We start from the raw sequence: 24,087 nt of genomic DNA on the forward strand, positions 1-24,087 counted from the left end.
ATATGCCACAAAGGCGACTTGGAAATGCAGTCCTTCCATATTCTCAAGTCAAAAATCTCCAAAACACACCAACCAAAAAGATAATCCAACAAAACGGGGCAGAAAAGAAATGCTTTGACCTATCCTATCGTATGAGATGCCATCTGCCGGAATAGGGAAAGATTACATAGTAACTACACATGATGGGAAAGGGTAGCCTAACAGTTCATAGATAAGATACAAGAGTTCGCTAGGAATGTGAAGACATCAGAAAAAGTACACGTACCATAAAATGATATGGTGTGGTTGAGACTGCACTCCATTACTTTTGTTTTGGACTTATTTAGTTTTATATAGTACTCCTTACCCAAAACTTCATCCATACCATTCAGCAACTCCTCGACATCTTCTGCAGTCTCAGATAAAATAACAATATCATCGTCAAATCTCAAGGTTTTGATTTCCTCTCCTTGGAATGTGATTCCTTTTCCAAATTTCTCTTTGATTTCCTTTACTGCCTGTTCTATGTATACGTTGAAAAGGAGAGGGGACAAACTGCAGCCTTGCCTCACTCCTTTCTGGATTGCTGCTTCTTTTTCAAAGCCCACGATTCTTATCATTGCAGACGGATTTTTATACAGATTGTAGATAATTCTTCGTTCTCGGTATGTGATCCCTATCATCTTCAGAATCATAAATAGCTTGGTCCAATCAACATTATCGAATGCCTTTTCTAGATCTACGAATGCCATGTACGTGGGCTTGTCCTCCTTGATTCGATCCTCTAATATCAGATGTAAAGTCAGGATGGCTGCACGTGTTCCTACATTTCTTCTGAAGCCAAATTGATCTTCTCCCAACTCAGCTTCAACTTGTTTTTCCATTCTTCTGTAAATAATACATGTTAAAATTTTGCAGGCATGAGATACTAAACTAATGGTGCGGTAGTTTTCACACCTGTCAGCACCAGCTTTCTTGGGAATAGGTATTACAACATTCTGCCGAAAATCAGATGGGACTTCTCCTGTCTCATACATCTTGCCCACTAAATGAAATAACCTTGCCATGCTGGTTTCTCCTACGGCAGTCAGTAATTCAGAGGGAATATCATAATTTTCAGGTGCCTTGTTCCTATTTATGTCACTCACAGCTCTGTCAAACTCTGACCTCAAAATTTGGTCTCCCATTTGATCAGCATCAACAGCCTCTTCATGTTCCAGAACCAAATGATCTACATCTTTACCTTGATACAACTGTTGGATATGCTCCTGCCATCTTTCTGCTTTGTCAACATTCCCTAGAAGTGGTTTTCCATCTGAGCTCTTAATATTCATACACCTAGATTTTCTTTCTCCAAAGGTTTCCTTGATTTTCCTGTATGCAGCATCTACCTTTCCCAAAACCATACAGTCTTCGACATCCTTGCACTTCTCCTTCAGCCATTCTTCCTTAGCTACCTTGCACTTTCTATCCACTTGATTCTTTAATTGCCTGTATTCTTTTCTGCCCTCTTCATTTCTAGCATTCTTGTACTTTTGTCATACAATCAGGTCTAGTATCTCCTGAGTTATCCACTGATTCTTAGTTGATCTTTTCTTCCTTCCTAACATTTCTTCAGCAGCCCTACTGACTTCGTTTTTCATGACACTCCACTCTTCCTCTATAGTGTTTCCTTCAGCCTTTTCATTTAGTCCTTTTGCAACATGTTCCTTGAAACAATCCCTCACACTCTTTTCTTTCAGCTAACGGCCGTAGCCGTGTTGAAACACCGGATCCCGTGAGATCTCCGAAGTTAAGCAACATTGGGCGTGGTCAGGAGTTGGATAGGTTGCCACGCGCTGTTGGTGGGGGGTAAGGGAGTGGAGGAGCGGAAAGGAACTGACCACCGTACCGCACATAAACTCCGGCTCAGGAAAACCTCTGCGGAGATTCGGACCTGCCTTCGGGCAGAATAACCCTTACCTTACCTTTTCGTTCAACTTGTCTAGATCCCATCTTTTTGCATACTTTCCTTTCTTCAATTTCTTCAACTTCAGATGGCATTTCATGACCAACAAGTTGTGGTCAAAGTCCACGTCTGCTCCTGGGAAAGTTTTGCAATCCAACACCTGGTTTCTGAATCTCTGCCGAATCATAATGAAGCCTATTTGATACCTTCCAGTGTCTCCAGGTCTCGTCCACGTATACAGCCGTCGTTTGTGGTGTTTGAACCAAGTATTGGCAAGGACTAAATTATAATCAGTGCAGAATTCAACCAGCCGACTTCCTCTTTCGTTCCTTTGTCCCAATCCAAATTCTCCTACTGTACTACCTTCTCTTCCTTGGCCTACCACTGCATCCCAGTCTCCCATCACAATTAGATTCTCGTCACCTTTTACATATTGTATTAAATCTTCTATCTCCTCATATATTCTTTCGATTTCATCACCCGCTGAACTAGTAGGCATACAGACCTGCACTATTGTGGTGGGCACTGGTTTGGTGTCTATCTTGACGACAATAATTCTTTCACTTTGCTGGTCGTAGTAGCTTATCCGCTGCCCTATTTTCTTATTCATTATTAAACCAACTCCTGCATTTCTCCTGTTTGATTTTGTGTTGATAATTTTGTAGTCGCCTGACCAAAAATCTTGTTCTTCCTGCCAACGTAATTCACTTATACCACCTACATCTAACTTTAGCCTATCCATCTCCCTTTTCAGATTCTCTAACCTACCACAACGATTCAAACTTCTAACATTCCACGCTCCGACTCGCACAATGTCAGTACCCATCTTCCTGATGATCGCTCCCTCTCGCGTAGTCCCCACCCGGAGATCCGAATGTGGGACTAGTTTACCTCCGGAATATTTTACCCGGGAGGTAGCCATCATCAGTACATCATTCTTACAGAGAGAGCAGCATGTCCTCGGGAGGTAGTTACGGCTGTAGTTTCCCGTTGCTTTCAGCCGTGTAGCAGTATCAACACAGCTACGCCATGTTGAGTATTATTACAAGGCCGTATCAGTCAATCATCTAGACTGCCGCCCTTGCAACTACCGAAAGGCTGCTACCCCCCTTTCGATGAACCATTCGTTAGTCTGGTCTCTCAACAGATACCCATCCGATATGGTTGCACCTGCGGCTCGGCTATCTGCATCATTGGGACACGCAAGCCTCCCCACCGTGGTAAGGTCACATGGATTACATAAAATCAGCTTCATGGTCCGTATCGCACTTCAATAGATTCACAATTAAGTATTTATTTATTTTCCACCTAGTCGATACAATGATTGCTTAAGGTCGCATGGTTCGCAGAGGAGGACTCTATAATATTGTAAGGAATTCCTTCCTTCGTCACCGTTAAGTCGGTACATACAGATATAAGCACGGATAATGAATGTGGGGTCTGATGAATTTAGTGATAACGATGTAGGACGTACAGTAACCGTTAGTTTCTATATTCTGCCTACTCATTCGTGTACTTACCACTGCATACAATGCCAGAATCGTATCCTTTATAACACCTCTGTAGAAATGAACGGGCCAGTCGCTTGCTGAAACGCATTTACGGGATGGAGAACACTTGCTGTTGGCTACTCGCCTACTCCGCACAAACAACATTCAGCTCCACCTACCTGTGAGCATACGACACGCTGCTCGCTGTACAATGCGAAGACAACGGTCTCGAGATCTCTCGACATTTTTTGCGAGGAATAGTGCCTGCGCTAGTCTCGAGAAATCACGAGACTCTGTCTCAGACTGCCCACCGCTACCTTAAGAGATATTGTGCGTTTTTAAGTGCCGGATCATCCCGGAAGTATTTCTGCTGACGTATTTTACTTCTCTTTAACAAACAACACAGCGGGCTGTGCTATGTGGTATCTCTTCAAAATAACCGACATTCACGACTTACGTTGCGTTTCGGACATCGTCCTCAGGTTGTCGCGTACAATTAGACACAATTACACATTGCACCGTCATATACCGAAGTACCTAATTAAGACGCGAATACTCTCGAACATATTATGGAATTATTTCCTCCGTTACCAAAATATTGGTAAACGCAAGCAGTGGTCATATGATATTGAATGTAGGGTCTGATAACGATGTACACCTACCTGTCGAAATAATTTTGGCAAACTCAGGCACTGTAGATTACACGTTTCGGAGAGCGTATCGACACGACACCACAGAAGATGACTACCGCAGCAGTAGTCGAAACGTTTGGAACCACGGCATAATAGCCCGGAAGATTTTTATTGTATTGACACCGGCCGTGAAAGCCTTCATACTTTAAAAATCTGACTTACCGGTGTAAACACTTCGTTTCTCATTTAACAGGCGATTGGTTTTTTTAGTGTTCTAAGTATTTAAGTGAAATGAGTAAAAATAGAACTAAATGTGCCGTTGCTCTGTGTAATAATATTGGTTACAAAACTCAGGACATAGTTTACCATCGATTCACAAGGATGAGGCACTCCAAAATACATGGGTAGCTCGGTGTAAGCGAATGGACAGGATAAATATTAATAATGCAAGAATATGTTCAGAACAATTTATTCTGGATGATTATGAACGAAACTTGAAAAAATGAACTATTGGACATATTGAAATCGGACGCTGTTCCCAGAAAATACCGAATTGGCATGGAAATAAAACTGAGGCTAGTGCAGTAAGTCACATTAACTTTATCTCTGCTTTCATTTTTTAAAAATTTAAAATCACACTTCAGACTTGAAATGCTTGTTATTAACAGTAATATGCTCAGAAACCAACAATACCAGTACTTTTTTTCTGTTTAGGTTATGACGGAGCGGGAACACTGCAGTGACACGAGATCAGTTAGGAAAAGGGCCGTAACGGTATAAGAACCTTATCTCCGAAGAAACTGAAACTAGACCAATCAACCAACACAGAACCTGCTCTTCATCCAGATACGTTAATGAAAGACCAGGTAATTTCGGAGCTAAGGAAAAAAATAGTGATTCTGCAGAAGAAAAATACTGTCCTGGAGCAAAAAATGTTCACGATGATGAAATCACTTTGACTGTCACACAGACACTAATAGAAAATCTCCTAATGCATCAGAAAAGTTACCTTTCAATGGTACACCATATATCAGAGGTTCACCTAAACGTTACTGGACGTCCTCGTCAAAATGTCAGAATGGCTGCACAGCTGTTTTTACGTCGCACTGCCCAAGCAATTAAATATATTCTACACAGACATAATGAGGGGAATATTATTGAATTAATAAATGATGTATTCAATGGTTTGAACTCAAGGGTCCCCAACGACGAAAAAGCTCCCCTTAGAAGTGGTTATGGCCTCAAACATCGAAGTCAAGATAACACTTTAAAAATATTTTTTGACATTTGCCCGAGTATGCGGCTAGGGAAAAGAAGCAGTCTTTCTCCGTAACAGAAATGGTTTTTAAGATCCATAAACTCCCTTACTGGACTCAATAGAGAAGGGAAAGGCATTGGGGCAAAGCACATTTTTACTTCCAGCCTGAAACAAGACTGTCTGGAAAATTATTTTTCTAGACTTCGGGGTCTCGTTACATTTTATAACAATCCCACGCCTTTCAAAGTGAAGAACAGAATGCGCCTCTTAATAGTAATTGGGAACGCGAACGACATGCCTCTATCTCGTGGAGCTTCTGCAGCTGAGGACAGAAGTCAACTTCCTACATTTCCTGACCCCCTGCCACCTGACGAAGGAACGGAAGAATTCCAGAATTTCCTTTCCAGCGAACTTTGCATCGAAGTGACTGACAACCGGTCCGATGTTTCGAGTTTTGATGGAAGTGATGAAAATTTGCTACTTGATACTGACCTGAGCAGTTTAACGATTCCCTACGAAGATGTGCCAGACGATGCTTTAAAATGCTTGACAGGTTACGTCGCATACAAGTGTAAAAGCATTGACAGTTCGTTGGGAACAAAAAACGGATATATATATATATATATGTCGTCTTGATCCGAAACTATCCTCTTAACAAGACTGGATCACTATTATTTCTAAAGGTGGCTTCGCTTCTCCTTCCCCTGAGTGGTTGGCTACGACAACGAAGTTTGAAGTTATTTTTGCTTCCTTCCACGGACACTGTATTTCAAGGTGCTACAAAGTAATGGAAATTTTAACATCGACTATACACTCGAAATTTCCCAAAGTCGACAGGAAAATCATTGTGTTGTATGTAAAGACAAGGACTTTCATTTCTGTACCGGGCGGTACACCTCCACGCCGCGAATTCAAATATTGCGCCAGTTGAAACCTCTCTACAGGAGAAACCCTGAACTTTAACAAACTGTATTAACTCAACGGTTTCTCGGAAGATGTCACTACTGTAAATTTGGTAATCTTGAAGTGTTCTGAACTGTGTCTATTTTGATTTGTGTTTGTTTGCTCCGTATCAAGAAGTTTGAACATTCTCTAACAGATGTCGCTACCCAAAACTATGGTAACACACTCTTGTGGAATGGAATGAACTTTCTTGAAGAAATATTGTATTCCTAAGTTTTATTTTTACTAAATTTTGTTCTGTGGTTTGTGGGTTGGCAATATAATCCTTTCCTTCCGCCAGTTTTGAAATTAGCCAATCATAAATTTCTGTAATTAATTTTCCACCAATAAGGTGTTTCTTCATCGTCTCGTGCATCAGTTTTTGCTGGTAGCCAATAAAAGTTTGTGGGCGGGTTGTTATCATTCATGAAAGGTCTCGAATGTTCCACGAGGGTATATAAACATCTGATTTTCTTGTCTCGGTGCCACTTCTGTAACATCTTTCTTAGTGTATGGCTATGTAGCAGAGGGCGGGAAGCGCCTCTTTCTCCAAGCAGCAGTTCATCTACAAGGTAATGGCCTGTTAACATCTTCATTTCTTGCTAGCTCAGCAGTTTAACTCTCGGGGAGGGTTCGAAACCTTTAGTATGTAACCTACCCTTTTAAAATGTAAATTCTTTTCTGTCTGTCTACAAATTACAAATCTGTAAAGCGGGGATAGAGTGTGCTTCACCCTCTCGAACTCCGCTTCATTTTGAATTTGAGGTGACTATGTTTTCGTAACTGTTTTTCTCTTACTTCTTAAAGTCTTAAACTTATTTGCCGACTAGTCACCTCCATAGATTGGGATTAGCCCCTGTATCATCGGCCTAGCGCCACATAGGTTTTTGACAAAACTTGGTGTAGGAGTGCAAGCTATCGCCTCCATTCTATTTTTGCATTATGGGCCAGTAACCTGATGTTTTGTTTTCTTCATGTGAAGGCCCTGTAGTTGGGTACAAGATACCCCTGTTTCACTGTATGTGTGCCTTGAGGGCAGTTAGGAGTGAAGTTGGTTGTGGCCTTTGATACGCTTGTAAAATTGAGAGCAGGACTGCTCTTTCCTAATTTGATCTCTGCGTGCCTCTAGGAGGCTTAACATTGTAATTAGGGGCAAGTGCTCCTTGGAATGATGGGATTTTCTGCTCCTTTGTTCATTTGGTAACTGGGTAAAGTTGAGCTATTCGCTCAAAGGTTGCGAGTGTGGGGCTCGAAGCCCAAAACTTGGTAAAAAAACCTCTGACGGGAAAAATCATTTTGTACCTGACTTTCATTGTTATTTCACCTAGTGGAAATTGTTGAATGTTGTTTACTGTTAATTGTTGATTTTGAAGAGAAAATATAACCTCTGTTAAAGTTTTAAATTAACTTTAATAGTGTAGTTGAGACCTATTCCAACCCGCACCTTCTTTCACCTCTGCTGTTCCACAGTACCCTCGGAACATGTGGTAGCAGAGCGTGGTTGAATGGGTCTCAATTTAGCCCCTTTTGATGGCTATATATTGCTTTTGATTTGAACTCTAACAATTTTCTCAGTCGCTGGCATTTTTCGATTTTTCCAAATTTGTATACTTCTGTCATCATGCCCGGGCCTCGCGATGTCCTCCATCCCGGCTATTTGCGCAAGGAGGAGTTAATTTATGAATTAACCATTAGAAATGTTCAATCTGGAGGCACGGTTGCGGTAGATACCAATAAGCTAAAAGACTTCCTTGATTTGCCTATTACCATCCCGACCTTGGGAGAAAAGGAGATCGATGACGCTCTCTCCACGATCACTGATAATGCTACTGAGCTAGCATCGGTAGTTAGTTTTTTTGAAGGAGGTGATCCATCACCTAATCAACTTAAACGTGTACATGCTAGATTGTACCATTTTTCCAATAGGGTGAGTGATCTGTTGTCTCTTAAATTGAATGATACTCAAGGGAAGGAGGCTAGTGCCGTCCTCGAAAACCTTAATACCAAAGTACATCAGAGGGATATGTGATGATAAAAATTGGTTCATGAGGAGCCAGTATGGATTTAGAAAGAAATTTTCTTGTGAGGCACAACTGGTGGGATTTCAGCAGGACATATCAGATCAGTTGGATTCAGGAGGTCAGTTAGATTGCATAGCCATAGACCTTTCCAAAGCCTTTGATAGAGTGGAACATGGAATATTATTAAAGAAATTGGAGGGAATAGGATTGGACGTAAGGGTTACACGTTGGATAAAAGCATTTCTAAATTCAAGGGTTCAGAAAGTCAAAGTAGGAAATAATGTATCTCAGGAAGAGAAAGTTTGGAAGGGAATTGCACAGGGTAGTATAATCGGTCCGTTACTTTTCTTAATATACGCAAATGATTTAGGGAACAATATAACATCAAAAATAAGATTGTATGCAGATGACATAATTGTTTATAGAGAAATAAACAACATTGAGGATTGTTCAGAATTACAAAGGGGCCTTGAAAGTATCCAAAAATGGGTTGAAGAAAATAATATGAAGGTTAATGGAGGCAAATCAACTGTTACAACTTTTACAAACAGGAGCTTTAAAACTGAATTTGAATATACTTTGGATAAGGTAGTTATCCCAAAAGATGGCAAGTGCAAATACTTAGGTGTGAGATTTGAAAGTAATTTGCACTGGAAGGGTCATATTGATGACATTGTTGGGAAAGCATACAGATCATTACATGTCATAATGAGGCTACTTAAAGGATGCAACAAAGAATTAAAAGAAAAAAGTTACTTGAGTATGGTTCGTCCATTATTGGAATATGCAAACAGTGTTTGGGATCCTCACCAAGAATACCTAATAAAAGAAATAGATAGTGTGCAGAGGAAAGCAGCAAGATTTGTAACAGGGGATTTCAGGAGAAAGAGTAGTGTATCAGAAATGTTAAAGGAACTTGGGTGGGAAACTTCAAGTAACAGAAGGGAGAAAACTAGACTTACAGGATTATATAGAGCCTATACAGGAGAAGAAGCATGGGGAGATATCCGTGAGAGGCTTCAGTTGAAAAATAATTATATCGGCAGGACTGACCACAAATATAAAATTAGAAGGAATTTTAGCAGAAGCGATTGGGGTAAATTTTCATTCATTGGGAAGGGTGTGAAGGAGTGGAACAGTTTACCAGGGGTAGTGTTTGATCCTTTTCCAAAATCTGTACAGATATTCAAGAAGAGAATAAACAGCAACAGAGAAAATAAATGAAGTGTTAGAGGGCATTCGACCGGTGCAGGTTATTGTAAATAAAAAAATGTGTGTGAATAAATTAATTCCATCCCCTGGTCTAAGGAGTTTGGACAGCCAAAGTAGGGGACTGCCTGTAGGGGTGAAGTACAGTGGGGACTTCGAGGGCCCTGGGACCGCTACAGTAGCTGTGAAGGCCCTTCAGGAACTCTGAAAAGTGGTGGTAAAAGGGGCTCTGGTTAAGACGCAGCAGGTCGTTATTAGGATCCAGAACGGGTAAAAAAAAATAGTAAATAAATAAATGCAATGTAAATATTAATGTTATATCAGTTTTATAGTATCATTTGAAGCAATTCCACATACTGTATATCAGTTGACTATATTTGTAAGTAGTACAGGAGATATTATAATTAGAATTTTGTAAACAATATAAATTTATTAAGGATGAGCTGTGTGTTTAATAGAAAACATTGTTAGCGTAAATTGTATAATATTGTATTATAGGAAAAATTTTCTTCTCTTGTTAAATTAATATTTAGTGCTCGACAATAATGTATTTTAGTGTACCATTTGCCACCGAGGTAGACACCTCATTTGCAAATAAAGAGATTTTGATTTGATTTGACATCAATGGTATTCATATACTATGACCTTTCAATGACCTGTAGCAATATGTCGGCCGGTCATTGGAAGTCATAAGTGAAATGAAATGTGTATCAATGACTTGGGAAAAGGTGTAACGTGTCAATGTGCGGCTTACGCGCATATTTATAAAAGAACCGATACAACTCGTAAGTGTAGAATAGACATAATGGATGAGAGCCGGTGGATCGAACTCAAGACCCCGTGGTATATGTCGAATTACGTCAAGATCAGCTTTATCTACAAGCAAGAGCTCAGTACAATGTCAGCATCAGCTGAGAAGAATGTGGCTAGACATGATATCTAGTTTGAAGTTGTAAAGGGGGCCATGGATTAGCATGAAACTTCATATGGCAAATCATCTAATGGGCCCGTGCTGACGTGTTTCATAGTAAGAAGAAGAACAATAGTGTGTGTTTTCCTTTAGCAACTTCTATGATGAAGGTTAGAGTTGTTATTCAGTTCCTCAAATGTCAAAAACACATGTATAGCTAGCATAGGATTTCTCTGCTTACGGAAAGCAACTTATTATTATTGTAAATAATAATGGAAGGAGTTCGTGTTTTACTTACTGATTACTGTATGAAGGAAGATAATTGAAGCAAGCTTTAAGATCTGGTTCTGTAATTGATAAACATAAAGAATAAGCCCAGATATAAGTTATATAATAGCCAAAATCATTTGCAAACCTCGAATTATATGTTTCCTCAGGCCAGTATCAAACTGGAATAGTGAAGATACAATTAGTGTGAAATTATATTCCTAATTATATTGTACAAGTTTCAGGTGGCGGCCGGAGATGTTAAATCACTATCTAACCAGGGAATGTAAATGAACAACATGAAGTGCTAAACCAATATAGTGCCCTGGCGGACTCAGGCCTCTGCCGGAATGGACGGAATTACAAAAATGATGATTAAACCGCTGCGGAATTACCATGAAGAAGCCAGATAAGTTATTGTACTTGTCTATCTTTTGCTTTCCTAGAATGCTTTAGTAGCGTTAGTCCTTTTGTCAATGTCACGTAGGTGACAAGGGGGTGTTAACTTGAACGATCTAACAGATTTTCGGTTGTATTTGTCGGGTTGCGATTGATCATACGTGGGTAAATATTGTATGCCGTCAATTACCGTGGATGAGACGTTTTACTGCGTTGTGTCCGTATTATTTATCGCTGTGAAACAAAAATAATATCATTTACTACAGGTAAGTTGCAGTGTGACAGTGTGTGTGAAATATTGGTGCGTGATCTTGGTATAATTCCATGATGTGATATGGAAGTTCATTAAGGTGTATTAGGTAATGTTCATGTATAATGTTAATAAGACTCTTCCTTAATTTTGCTTGTGCAGTTAGGATGTGATGATTTTGTGCGGTATACAATGAGATGACGAGCGTAGGGTCGTCATAAAGCGTGGCGGACACGAGATAATTTAGGTTGATTTTTATGGTTTGCGTGTCGAATTTTATTGAGTTTCGAGACGTGTTAAGTTGTTAATGGTGTTGTTAATAGAATTTCCGCCGCATATTTTGTGAGATGATTGACAAGCTAGTCCAGCGTTAGGCATTGGTATTGAAGAGAGTCATCAAGTACATGAATTAATAAATTAAGATTCGTAGTTGCAAGTACAGTAGAGTCTCGCTCAACCGACCTTCGCTTATCCGACACTCCGTGTTGTCCGACACTGGTAGGCTAAATTTGAACTTTAGGGTGCGACTGTGGCACAAGGACTGGCAGTCATGCAGTAGGATTGTTCAATGTAGTATTGGTTGGATGCGGATGTTATAGTTTTCATATCCTCTGTGAGTATGGCGAGTAAACGTAAAAAAGTGATTGTTTCTGTGGAAGACAAGTAGAGTGGATTAAAGAGACTGGACAAAGGGGAAACTCTCCAAAAAATGGCTTCAGATTATGGTGATGGACGTGTTACAGTGGGAGACTGGAAACATACGAGGGAATAAATTGAAAAGTGGTACTCTACCAGAGCAACAAGCGATGCACTGAAAATTAGAAAAAACAATGAAAAATGTGATTACGAAAAAGTAAGTGAAGCACTATTTCTTTGGTTCACTAAAAACCAGGAAAAGGGCTTGTCAATATCTGGCCCCATTCTGCAAGAAATGGCGGTGTATATCCAGAAGGAGTTTAATAAAGGGACCCTAATTTTACTGCCAGTGCTTGGTGGCTTGATCGGTGGAGAAAACGGTACGGCATTGGGCAGCTTAATATCTGTGGAGAAAAACTGTCAGCTAAATCCGATGAGGTTGTGAAATTTAAAAGACAATTTCAAGAAATAATTCTTGCTGAAGGATCATCCGGTGATCAGATTTTTAATTGTGATGAGACTGGGCTGAATTTCAAGATGCTGTCATCAAAACTCTTGCAGCCCAAGCCAAGACGTCTGCACCTGGCTACAGGCGTAGTTTGTTTTAATTCATTTTCAAAGTTATTCTGTATTATCCGACATTTTCGGTGATCCGACATACTCCAGGTCCCGTTTAAGTCGGATAATCGAGACTCTACTGTAATGAAATGTTGGAATATGCGCACGATTAGGGTCTTAAAATGCAATTCAGTGATAGTTATGTTTAAGATCAGAGTCACCTATTGCGATCGATGTACATGTAGTAGATGCTTATAGTAGATTCATGCTGTAGTAGCATTTCAGCTGACGGTGAAGGCAGACCTCGACGCAGTCCAGACGGCACCAACTTATATTTTCATGCCAGTAGATAAAGATTCATTTCAGGTGCAGCCCAGCAGCTCGATGGGTGGAAACGACGTGCATTTTACTCATTTATGTGTATTGTGTTGCCATGTGTGATCATTTATAAATGCTGAAATCTGTTGGGGGGTTCAAGTTAACCGATATTTAGTTAGTCAGATAGGAACAATGATAACTATGAAAGGCAAGGCGGAGTAGACAGGTACAATTAACATTTGCGACGGCGAGTGAATGACATAATATGACCCGATAGACTTTGGTATATCCATAAGATTCTACATTTCTGTGAATTTGTGTTAAATAATTATTTCCGGTTTATGATGGACAATACAAGATGGACTCGGTCCTTATTTAATGTTAATGAATGCATATGATTTATTTTACGTTGTTCATTTCAGTTGTTCATATTCAATCAATTGATTTTTTTTTTTTAAAATTAAAATGTGATCCTTCCAATTTCTGTTGCGATTTATTTGAAAACTTTGCCTTAGTGTAGAATTTACATTTTATGATTGGCAGTATCTATAGCTCAGTCGTCGTTATCTGAATGTGACCGAATACTCTTCGAAGGGCCATGCCCTGAGTGGAGTATCATGCGAACCTTCTGAATACTAGTCGGCAAATAATTTGATAGTTCATGGTTATCTACAAACCACGGCGTCCACGAACGGTCACAATACCAAAATGGGATAATATTGGACCACTCCTTCTGGGTGCTTAACTTTTTTTGTCAGGCAGTGTATAATGCATGCATAGTCTTTTTTCTTGTCTCACGGTTTATAATTTTCATGTTCCTTATTGATGACCATATAATTATCAGTAAATGAGGTAAGGGGAGGTGGCACACCTTTTAATGTTCAAAAAACATTTATTTTTTTAGTTTTTTTTTATAGTTTATGCCTTATTTTATAATACCACTGCTTGTTTATTGTGTTCAAGTCATTCCTTGAGGTCTCAAACACCATTTGAACGTCACACTGACAGCTGAGGGTAGGCTCCCAATTTGTGTAACTGATATTGTTGCTGCATTTATTTTATTTTTATTTTTCCACAAGTTTCTGGTGGCACCAAAGCGTACTGAATAGATGAAAGAGAGGAGCCTGGCACAAGTAAGTGGAAGCAATGCCAGGACTCAGCTAAGGGCCCCGTGGTCGCCAACCGGAGAAACAAATGCCTACAAGACCTGCCTAGCAACGACTTTACATAAGTGCATACTTGATCTGCTTATGAACTTCAGCTATATTTGTTTTTGGCACAAGATAGTGATGTTTACTCTCTTGACTGTGATTATTGTGTTTTGAACATTAACTGAATTGCTACGATATGATACAATGTTAATTTTTTTGCCTGTGTTCAATATATTACTTGTTTTAAGATCTTCGCTAATTGGCTGATGATGACACTTGAAATGTGTTGAAACCGGTCCCAATAAACAGGTTGTAACTACTTTTTAGTTCAACTTACTACGGAGTATTGAAAGGTGGATCCTTCCCTATAATATTGAACATCATCTTATTTCTCTATTCAATACGGAACAATCATGAAGTTTTTAACTTTCAATGGGTACATGACGGCACCCAAGCACGTCGTGCAGGTTTGGGTCAACGAAGAAACACCACCCCGAGAGAGGACTGTCGCATGGTGCACCAAGCATTGCGATGTCCCATAACTTCGTCAACCGCCATCTGTGAACATGTATTGGAAACTCTACAACATCCTGTGAATTCCCGCAGTGTCTCAACGACTCGCATCCGCTGGATTAGGGTCCTACTATCCCATGCGTCAGTTGCCATTGGTACAAACACCTACATTTGGAGTGGTGCCTTGCCCGGAAGGCATGGACAGGACGACTGGTGTCTCATGTTCAGTAATCAGTCCCGCTTCTCCATGATCTCCAATGACCATCATGTGCGGGTTTGGCGGCGTCGAGGGCAGAGGGTAGATCCTGCCCATACTGTGGAAAGGCACACAGGTGTAATCCCTGGTGTCATGGTTTGGGGAGCCATAGGATATGCATTCAGGTCACCTTTAATAGTGCTTCAGCAGACTTTGATGGCACAGTGATACATCACAGACATTCTGTGCCCACACGTCCTACCCCTTAAGGCACAGCATCCTGGGACAGTGTTCCAACATGATAACGCACGTCCACACACACAGCACGTGTCTATGGACTGCCTAGAGCATGTTGAGATTCTCCCGTGGCTAGCAAGATCCCCGGACCTCACCATCATTAAACACATGGGATGACATTGAAAGGGGACTCCGTTCCAGTACGAACCTGTAGGATTTGGAGGGACAGCTGCAACAACTGTGGACGAACTTGCCTCAAAAGAGGATCCAAAGGCTGTCTGACACCATTCCAAACTACACAAGGCCAAGCATTGCGGCCAGGGGTGGTGCGACACCCTACTCACCTGGCACCAACATTCCACCTGTAACTGCCAATGGCCTAGTCTCTTTCATTCCATATTGTCATCAATTCAATAAAAGTACATGGTCTTTCAGCATATGTAGTTTCATTCACTTTCAACCACTCCTCCTGGGTGTTTAACTTTTTATGTCAGGCTGTGTATTTCTGGACATTCTAAGAGCTTTTTATAATGTTGGACATGCACACCTCCAGAGCACATTGGAGTCTGTTGTGAGTGCCCGAAAATCTGACGAGGCTGCTAATAGCTTTACAAGATGGTAACAAAATACAGATACAGACTCAAAAACAGGAACAAAATCTATCAAAATTAATCGTTGTGTGCTCCAAGGCCCCCCTTTCTCTCCGGCATTAGTCAACATCACTATTGATCATATCGTGGAAGAACTATCCAAAGATTCTTTAGCAGGGAAGTATGGATATCCGCTTGCAAATGAACAACCTAACCTCACTATGTGCTTTGCCAAAGATACAGTAATATTTGGGGAAGAAACACTGAATCTGCCACAGAACCATCCGGGATCGCCGTAGAAAAATTCATGGAAAAGGAAAAAGGTCTGGACTTTACCACTTTCCTCAAAATCAGCTTATCTTTCTATCAGGAATGGTCAACTGACGGAGGCAAATATCACCATAAATGATGACTGTGAAATCAAATCACAGTGCAATGGAAGTGAGATTTGCTACTTAGGGGTGAACTTCATTAATGAACTTAAATTTGGATCCACAAGCTGTACTTGACAAGACACGAAACAAGATTGACACCCTTATTAGCTCACCACTGTTGCAATCCGACCAGAAATTTTCAATTTTAAATAGCTCAATATTATTTACCCACTCCGAGTTACTCCCCTAAACAAGATTCCTCAAACTTTTCTCACAGATGCGAATAAAATACCAAAGAGTGGAATTAAAGAAATATTACAACTACCAGTAGACATTCTGGATCACATGGTATACACTAGGCCTTGGTTTGTTTTACGCTACTTGGGAAGCCAAACTGCAGCATATTAACACTGGTAATAAATGAATGCTTGCAAATAACAGCTACCTTAACGCACTTAAGAATTTGGAGCATGATCATGAAAGTTGTTTGCAAGATCCAGGTATAGAAGTGAATGATCAAGTTATGTCCAAAAGTAGCCATCTTCCCAATGTAAGGAAGGTCTGGCAGTCACTATGAGACAGAGAAGTTCAGTCATGGACGAAGCTGCTGCACAAAGGAAAGGCCGTTTGGGTTCTTCCAGGAATACACGCCAGGGAACAAATGGACAAGAGATCACTGAGTCTTATCCTGTGTGAAATGGAGAGAGACTATCAAGATAATGACGAATGTGTGAACAATTCGCTCCATGCCGGGAAGGTCCCAGGACAGCACCCTCTGTATACATTGCCACAGAGAGCACGAAACCCTTGCCTATGTCCTGGGTGCCTGTCCTTATGGGGAGGTATTGAGAAATTCCCGCCATCATTCAATACGGCACATGATTGCGAACTCTCTGAGAGATCAAGGTTTCACAGTGCACAAAGAATTTCTGGCCTAAATACTGATGGGAGTAACAGGCATATTGATATGATAACCTTTCGACCAACTAGCAAACAAGGACTTTTCTTAGATCCCACAGTACGCTTCCAGTCAAACATCGGCCAGCTGAAGAGGTGGATGCCAAGATAAAGTCAATTTACCAGCCTATCGTACACTATTATAGAAGCAAATATCACCTAGACAACATATCCATCCATGGACTCGTGATCGGTGTTCGAGGCACAAAACCTAAACTTCTTGTACAGCAGTGGGATTTTCTTGGTCTGAACCGGACAGGACTTCACTTTCGCCACAATACAAGGTTCAATAACCAAACTCTGAAATGATCTATATAACATCTGACGAGCTGTACACCATGCTATGTTCCAAATTTAATTCTGAGCCTTGTGATTGTTGTTATTTCTACATAAATTCACCAATTACTTAGAAGGCATAAGACAGGGCGTTTCAAAAAGAATACACATATTACAAAGCATAATTTTGTCCGAACTATCGATCGCTGCGCCTCGCTCGGCTATTGAAGAAACGTATACATAGTCTAGTTTAAATTAATAGCCGCTAGATGTCAGTTGTCTTCTGTTTTGCTTGGTAACCATCATATGTTTAAAATGGCTACTCCGCAGCAGAAATCATTTTGTGTTCTCGAGTTTGCGAAGTGCAATTCCGTGATTACAGTGCAAAGACGTTTCAGGTTGAGGTACCAAATTGATCCTCCGAATGGGTGGAACATTCGCAGATGGTATCGACAGTTTGTAGATACAGGATGTGTATGTAAAGGAAAGAGTCCTGGCCGCCCTTGTGTTCCTGAAGAAAATGTTGCACGAATTGAAACTGCTTTCCAATGTAGTCCTTCAAAATCAACTCGTCGTGGGAGTCCGGAGTTACAACTGCCTACAACAACAATTTGGTGTGTTTTGAGACGTTGGTTGGTTATGAAGCCGTACAAGTTACAACTGTTACAAGTTCTGCGTCCTGATGACAAACGCAAACGTGTGGCATTTTGTAAAGAGACTCTTGATGTTATTGACAATAATAACACTTTCGCACAATGCATCGTGTTCAGTGATGAAGCGACTTTCCATATTAGTGGTCAGGTGAACAAACACACTGTTCGAATTTCGGGCCTACAAAACCCACATGCAGTCATTCAACATGTAAGAGATTCACCCAAAGTCAATGTGTTTTGTGCGATATTCCGATCATCTGTTTACGGCCCATTCTTCTTTGATGGAAACACGGTTAACAGTCAGCAGTATCTCGCTATGTTACAAAACTGGTTGTTTCCGAGGCTGCATGAAGATGTGAATATCTGAATATAACTCTACCGAACCGTTGAATTGGTCGTCAAGGAGCTGGCGACTTAGCATGTCTCAGCTGGGCTCCATGGTCACCGGATTTGACACCCTGTGATTTCCTCCTGTGGGGTTTTGTTAAAGACAACGTTTGTGTACTACCACTCCCACGAAACCAGGAAGAGTTGAAGAACAGGATCCGTTGTGCAATAACATCAGTGACGAAGGACATGCTTGCCCGAGTATGGGAGGAATTTGGGTATCGATGTGATATTGTTTGTCGCTGATGGAGGACATATTGAACATCAGTATCTGAACTTGAGAGGTTCGTAAATATGTGTGTTAAGTTTCATATTCATATGTCTTACAGTTTAATAAATATATGCATTCAAAATAGTATATTCTTTTTGAAACACCCTGTATTTTGTAGTTTATATACTTTGTCCTTGTGGCAGCCTCCTCATGGGGGAAGTTGTATTAACAATAATAATAAAAACCTAAAAAGAGAACGAGATGGACAGGTGACTGTTAATGTCACCCTTTGTACATGAAACTACACCAAACAAAATTAATTCTATCCTTTATACCAAAATAATATAGCAAATTTACAACAAAAAAGTAAATTATTGTGTAAAATAATGACAAAAGTGACAAAAACCAGCCCACCACAATGCACTGCAGTGAATGGGCTGTCTCCTCCTGCATTCAAAACCAGTGCTGCTCAGAAGCTGAAGGAGTGTACAAAACGAATTTTTGTCCTACAGGCCAATTGATAGTAGTTTCTCTTAGTCAAAAGAGACATTTAAAAAGTGTAAGGAGAAAATAAACTACAATTATCATTTGTATACATTTTATTATCAGAAAATTATATTTCATTTAAGAATGTATGTACATCATCTATACAACTCGTTGATTCAAGCACGATGGCCAACTATATCAACACCTTCATTCATTAAAAATTAACATAACCATTCATACATAGCAATCAGTCTGTTAGCTTGGTGGAGGGCTCTGTGGAAATACAATTTTATAGATATCATTATAAGTGGAAACAAAATGCACTTCAATGCCATCTGTAATGAATTTTGGGAGATCATTGAAATCCTTCTTGTTCTCTTCAGGAAGAATGATACAGCTCACACCAACCCTTTTAGCCTAAAACAAAATAAGGAATACAGTAGTATTTTTTAATAAAGTACCTTAGAAACAAGTTATCACATTTTCCTTTAAAAATTAAGTCAAAAATGTATTTTGAAGCTTAGATATGAGCACAATTAATTTACATATACTGAAAACAACTTGCACTGAAAAAAACAAAAACAAAAAACACACACACAAAAATAGATCAGTTTCCAAACATCTGTTTATATGGTATGTGCCATAAGTTAGGCTGGGAGAGGTAGGCCTAATAACTTTTCCCCATTTCATTGAAACATGTGCATTTTGCAAATGAGCATGAAACAATGCTTTCTCAGTCTGAAAAAATGAATTTTATAGTGCAATTTTTTTTCATATTATGGACTTTTTCATAATTGCATACCATTTAGAGGATATTGTTAGAATTATACATATTTTTGATTTACACAGGAAGTTTAAAAATATACACAGGGTGGCCAAATTATTAGACTCAAGGTGAAAAAAGGGAATAAGTACAGTTCCTCAATAAAATACTCTTTATGTAACATACTTAAAGCTAATAATATTCACTTATCATAAATAAATAAATAAATAAATAAATAAATAAATAAATCACGGTAAATAAATAACATTTGGTAAGACAGGTGGAGGGGAAAAGACCTGCAGGAAGACCTAAAACCCGATTGATGGACATGATCAAGGTTGATCTAGTTATCAGAGGATGGACAGTGAATGATGATCTCCATGACAAGTTGTATATGGACAGACTCATTAACAGTACCCGGGAAACATCTTGGGTATGTTTAGAAGGAATTTTTCTGTTATTTGGTTTGTTATGGTAGCAATGCAGTCAGCTGGTGCTTCATCTTTTGGATTACGAAAGTCAGCCTCTTTAGCGTGAAGTATTTTATCGTAAATATTAAATAAATTAGTGTGTTTTTGGAAGTTAAATGCTTCTATTAATTTAGAGAATTCTCTTCTGTGCTTTATATACAGGAAACACTAAACAAACATTGTATTTTCAGATTTTAGGATGAAGTTTGTCACGAATCAAAAGTGAGGTTATTGATTTATCTCCTTGGAAACTAGCAGTTGCACATGTTCTTTTACAAGAAAAGACTTACTTGCAGAGGGCAATAGCACAAAATCTGTTAGCAGAATAAAAAAACAAAACAAACAGTGCAGTAAAGAGCAAGAATACCAACGGAATCGTAGTGGGAAATGTGGATGTAAACAAAATCTTAGTGAGAAAGATGTGAGAAAACTTAAAATCTTGTCCTACAAACATGAAATCAACTAAGAAGGAACTCTTCCTCAAGATGCACGAGTATGGAGTGGATGTGTCACCAAGAACAGTGCAAAGAACATTCTGTAGGGAAGGATTTCGAACTTGTCGTCCTCAGAAAAAAGCCAAGATCACTGCTTCAATGGCTGTAAAGCACCTTAAATGGGCTAGAGGCCTCAAACACTGGACCCTATTAGATTGGAAAAGGTAAATCCTTTTATTCTACTTATTTATACAATAAACAGACATCAAAAGTTTGTTTAGAAGGATTAGGTAATTACTTGAGGAGGCCCACTAGAGTAAAATGTCACATATTGAGAATTTTTGGAAGTTCATTTGATTGTCAAGTATGGAACTGTTTTCCTTTCAGGTGATCTTCACAGATCTTCTCTTCTCTATTTGCGACGGATCCTCCCAATACATCAGGAGGAGATCGAACGAGGAATTTAACATTGATTGTGTTCAACAAAGTGTTAAACACCCAACCAGTGTGATGGTTTGGGGAATGTCAGTGTGGGGCCCTGAAGATATTTATATTGTAGAGGGAACTATGAATCAGTACTTCAGAAGTACTTATGCCAAAAGCAAATGGCTTGTTTCCAAATGGGGAATTTATCATAATGCAGGATGGAGCTCCCTATCACATGGCAAAGTCAGTGTTGAATTATTTGCCTGAGAAGGTCAGAGTTCTCCCCTGGCCAGGGAACTTACCAGATCTTAACCCTATTGAAAATCTCTGGGCTATAATTAAGATGAAATTGAAGAAGAGTAATATAACTCCCTCAAGCCCTGCTCCATTTCCCCACTCTAAATGTTACCGGGCGAGTTGGCCGTGCTGTTTTAACGATCAACATTTCAGTTTCTTAACTTTCATCATGTTTTTTAAAAACTTTTTAACCAACATTTCATTTTGTGTATTTCCTATGTTTTTAATGCATCATACATGTCTTACTGAAGATGACCCAATGCCGGGTCGAAACATGTCTATTTATGTGTGAACTTTAGTCTTAATTTTATTATTACTACAGCGCACAAATTTTGCATTAATTAAAGACAATCAGACTTACAGAACTCAATGAGCGACTTAGTTTTTTACAATTAACACTGTGATAATGATCAGAATGATTGTTGCAGAGTTCACAAAAGCACATGTTACTTGGGTCGTGGAAAGACTTCAACTTGCAAACCCTGTGATGGAATCCGTGTACAGCCACTGAGGTCACAAAGTGTTGCAGCGCGTGGTTTGTATCCAACCAAGTCTTGTTCAACATGGCCTCTTTTTTTCTTTTCCTATGGCACTACAGCCCTTGAAGGGTCTTGGCCTACCAAGCGATGGCTGCTCAGCACTAAGGCCTGCAGATTATGAAGTGTCGTGTGGTCAGCACAACGAATCCTCTCAGCCGTTATTCTTAGCTTTCTAGACCGGTCACCATGGCCTCAGTGGAGTAAAACTGTACCACATTTCTTTCGTCTTCTCTTGCCTCTCCTCCATTAGCCTCTTCCAGCTGTCAGTTTATGGTAGGGAGAACTACAGTCTGAGCGTCTTGATTAGAAAAGGTTCTATCTAAACTTTCGCCTTAATGGATGTAAAAAATACATAGTATTGACTAGGATGATTAAAATAGTTTTTGGACAATTTTGTAAGAAGTTCAATCGTCAATACGGATTCAACAATTCAACAATGAGATTCATAGTCTGTAATTAGCTACAGTAGTTTGAAAGCAGCTGAATGTCGTCAAAGGTGAATGTCCTCGGAAGTAGGTTTTTGAATTGAATGGGACCTGCAACGAAATGAAATAAACTATTGCATTACGTAAAATGAAAACTCTGGAATCGTACCCGTGATGCATGAACTACATTTTGTACTTTCTCTCTCTCTCTCTCTCGTGTTGACTTTCTCGCTGGTGTGTTGCAAGATGACTGCTTTCTACTGTGTGAGGCTTGAATTTAATTTTGGTGGAGTGGGCGGGATTGAGAGGCGGAGTTATGTTAGAAAGCGACGATAGGGGTAAGGAGGAGGGGAAGGGAGGCGTGCATCTTGACTGATATGTTTTGCAACTCTACTATGATAATCTTCGAATATGAAAGGCTTAATTAAATTGAATAACACATTATGTTTCTCTGTGGGCTCATTTAAGTCGAAATCTGGATTTAAATGACTATCTAAGAAAATAAAAAAAATCTTCAAAGTTTTGTCTGGTAAGAGATTAAAGAAAATCCCTGTTTCATAACAATGATAGATGTTGTGATGTTTGGAACATCACAGCATGTGATAAATTATTGAACTGTCTAATTAATTGATAATATGTATATATTTAATCACTGGTAGATAATTTTTAAATTAATATGTATATATATAGGGTTTTGATCATCCATTTCACATCATTTCATTTCTTTCCTTTGTATCGCGGCTATAACGTATTCTGAACGAACCACATATTGGGTAAAGTATTTCAACATCATTCATATTAATAGCTTGCAGTAAATTTTCCAATAGCCGTTGTGAGGTGACCGGAGTCAGCAGGCTAATTTCAGCTCATTTCCAGGAAAAGTAAGTCATCAAGGTTATGAGAGACCTTACCCTCTCCACCTTCTGAAGAGACAGTTGAAACATTATGAACGCCAACTTTTCGAACTTCGCTACCTGACGCTATATTTCAGCGGGAAAGTTCAGACTATGTGAATGGACGTAATAAAGTAACGTGATGGATTCCTAACAATACATAGAAGGGATGGACCATGTGATATGGCTGATGGAGGGAGACTTCTGACGGCTATATACCCGCCGACAAGAGCTGGAGAGGACACTCGTATTCGGACATTCTCATTCTTACTCTTAGACACAGAGACACTCTTGGAAGACACTCTTACTACGATTCTACGTCTGCACATCGGAGAAGATTTCAACTCGGTTCACTTCGCATCTGAGTATATACTACTAAAAAGTTACTCTCATTGGGACCTGTTATCTCAATGACGAGAGGTAGTCAACAGGAGATCAGTTTTGACTAGTATAGGGGAGGAGAGTTTTTTTTATGAATTTGTTTACGCTACTATTCCGTAATATGGAAGAATATAAGTGTATTCTCTCCATGAACATAACCCATGGTGGTTTTGAATTTAAAATTAGGACTCATTACGACTTTATGTAAGGAGTACAGTAGGAAGTGTTAAAGGCAGGAAAGTCATATTACAGCTAGTGTATTATGCATGAAGCAAAAGTAGGACTGGAATCCAACAACAGATGATGCAGCCAGTACGAGAGAACCATCAATCATCAGCTTCCAGATAACAGAGTCTACAAATGGTGAGCAATGGCATAAGTTACTGCAAGAATTTGCGCAACAGTTCATTTTCTTAGAGTTAATTTCATTCAATTTTTATTTTGCTTCCGTAAGTTCAGATTTCGTTAATACGCCGTTATGTCACGTTTTTCATCTTAATAAATAGCTGTTTTAATTTATATTTTCTGAAATTATTATTAATTATCCTTAAATTCCAAGTTAGTGTACTTAATGATTTGTGTTCCGTCACCCCAGCCCTGATTTTTATTAT

At 39.5% G+C, this 24,087-nt stretch overlaps 1 protein-coding gene across 2 annotated transcripts in view; it reads right to left on the reverse strand.

Annotated features, from left to right (window-relative positions):
* Positions 1–18,943: 18,943 nt before the first annotated feature.
* Positions 18,944–24,087, reverse strand: part of Lon (Lon protease) — a 456,188-nt gene continuing 451,044 nt past the window's right edge. For both annotated transcript variants that reach the window (XM_067138307.2, XM_067138306.2), the window contains exon 17: positions 18,944–19,265. In XM_067138307.2, coding sequence (XP_066994408.2) covers positions 19,104–19,265 — 162 coding nt within the window. In that variant the 3' untranslated portion in view covers positions 18,944–19,103. The remainder of the gene's footprint in view (positions 19,266–24,087) is intronic.

The sequence above is a fragment of the Anabrus simplex genome, chromosome 1, assembly GCF_040414725.1.
Source record: "Anabrus simplex isolate iqAnaSimp1 chromosome 1, ASM4041472v1, whole genome shotgun sequence".
In the NCBI taxonomy this organism is placed as follows: domain Eukaryota; kingdom Metazoa; phylum Arthropoda; class Insecta; order Orthoptera; family Tettigoniidae; genus Anabrus; species Anabrus simplex.